The sequence below is a fragment of the Arachis ipaensis genome, chromosome B06 (assembly GCF_000816755.2).
Source record: "Arachis ipaensis cultivar K30076 chromosome B06, Araip1.1, whole genome shotgun sequence".
In the NCBI taxonomy this organism is placed as follows: Eukaryota; Viridiplantae; Streptophyta; class Magnoliopsida; order Fabales; family Fabaceae; genus Arachis; species Arachis ipaensis.
In genome coordinates, this window is record NC_029790.2 from 90577726 (window position 1) to 90579536 (window position 1811).

Genomic DNA, 1811 nt, shown 5'->3' on the forward strand with positions numbered 1-1811 from the left:
TATATAATTTTATATTATTAAAAATATTAATAATAATTAATTAATTACTATAAATTATGAAACATGCTGCCCCAAACCATCTTCTTCTTTAATATTCAAATCTGCACAGTGACATGCATGTGAATCAAGAAAATTAATAATTAATTATAAGATCACCCGCATGCTTGATTGAGTGGATAAATTGAAGTGCACAAATCTCAACCTTGTTTATTCTTTCTTATACAGTGATTTATATATTTGCTGATCCACTCACATGTGGGTCATTTGTGCATAACGAGAACAGTTGAATAGATTTTAAGTGGATTAATATCCATTTCCACAGATCCCTTTTGAATATGTCATGCAATTTTGTGCGGATCGTGAGACAAGGAAAGAGATATAAAAATATGATAAATCGAGATGGAGGAGAGAGAAAGATTGTAAACCCTGAAGTCGTTGGCGATAGTATCGGAGAAGACATAGGGTGAAACCAAACCCGGAAAATGAAGGATTGGGGCAGATGAAGCTAAGGCTCCGATCGTAACGTGCGGATACTTCATTCTGAACCACGCAGCAAGCACTACCCAAAACAAAATAAATTATTAAATTTTATACCAAACATGAATCAGGTGAGATATGCTTTTATTATTATTATTACTTCCTCCGTAGGATCCACCAAACACCACAACAGGGGAATCAATTGCTGAGATATTCTTCTTCAGATCAATAATGAGAGTGGCATAATCAGCCAACGCCTGAGTAGAACTCAGGTACCCAAGTGTACTCGTATTTGCATATGCAACCTCCCTGTTCCCACCAAATGGCACTGATTTTCCGTAGAATCTATGCTGCAATTATTCGAAACAGAGTAGTGTTAATTAATTAAGGTTGAGATCTCAGAGTATTGGCCATGTCTTCGACACAGTACAAGGTTGACTTTAATTAATTTGGGGGTAGGTAGATATGGATCAATGGATGCATTTGTTGTAGTTGTAGTTAACAATACCTCAATGAAAACCAAAAGTGCTTGGAAACGTGGCGCGTTTTCGAACATGAACCCCGTGTTCTGCGTGAACCACTCTATGTTGCCTTCGTTTCCGGTGTAAACAAAGATTGGAGCATTGTTGTTGGCGCCACCCCAATGGGTATCATTGAAGAGGTACCTTTGTTGAAACTTGTGATTGCTTTGGGGAGTGTAATCGAAGTGATCGAGCGTTTGGGTGAAGAACTTTGTCTCGTAGAGTCCATTTGATGAAGAAGAAGAAGAAGAACGAGAGAGTTGGGTGGTTAGCTCAGGGTGAAACTTAGATGAAGAAGGGAAAGTGGGTACGAAATGGGAAAAAGACAAGGTGGAGATGGAGAAGAATAAGAGTAGCAGAAGAGAAAGTGGAGAGAAGAGTGTGGCAAGTATCATTTTTGGGTGGTGGAGGTGGAAGTGTGGGGTATGGGTGTTGTTTTTGAGAACATGAAAAAGAGAATCTCAGCAGTCTACAGGTTCCGAAGAAAAAGCCATATGGGAGGTTGGTTTGCTATTTGCTAATAAGCAGGGGATTGAGGTGCCCTGGCCCCATCCAAATTACAAGTTTCCAACTATGTCTATGCTGCTCATGGATGTCTTTACCCGAATTAGTTTCAATTTTATTATCACGCATTTATCTACGGCACACCTGTTATCCGGAAATGATAATCTCCCTTCTATTTTTTTAAAAAGTGGAAACTAAGTACAATCCACTTCACTTGTAATTGATAGTTATTTGATTAAATTTTTATTTAACGGCTCTTAACTATTAACTTCACGTGAAGTTGACTGTACTTAAATTTTCATCTTTTTA

General features: G+C 38.0%; 1 protein-coding gene across 5 annotated transcripts in view; it reads right to left on the reverse strand.

Annotated features, from left to right (window-relative positions):
• Positions 1 to 1608, reverse strand: part of LOC107604685 (lysosomal Pro-X carboxypeptidase) — a 10993-nt gene extending 9385 nt beyond the window's left edge. Inside the window, exons 1-3 of one of the 5 annotated variants that reach the window (XM_016306334.1) lie at positions 986 to 1603; positions 638 to 827; positions 426 to 559 (exon numbers count right to left, since the gene is read on the reverse strand). In XM_016306334.1, the coding sequence (XP_016161820.1) occupies positions 426 to 559; positions 638 to 827; positions 986 to 1393 (732 nt within the window). In that variant the 5' untranslated portion in view covers positions 1394 to 1603. Of the gene's footprint in view, positions 1 to 425; positions 560 to 637; positions 828 to 985 lie in introns of all 5 variants that reach the window. The other 4 variants (XM_016306333.2, XM_016306332.2, XM_021104590.1 and 1 more) reach the window with 4 other exon arrangements.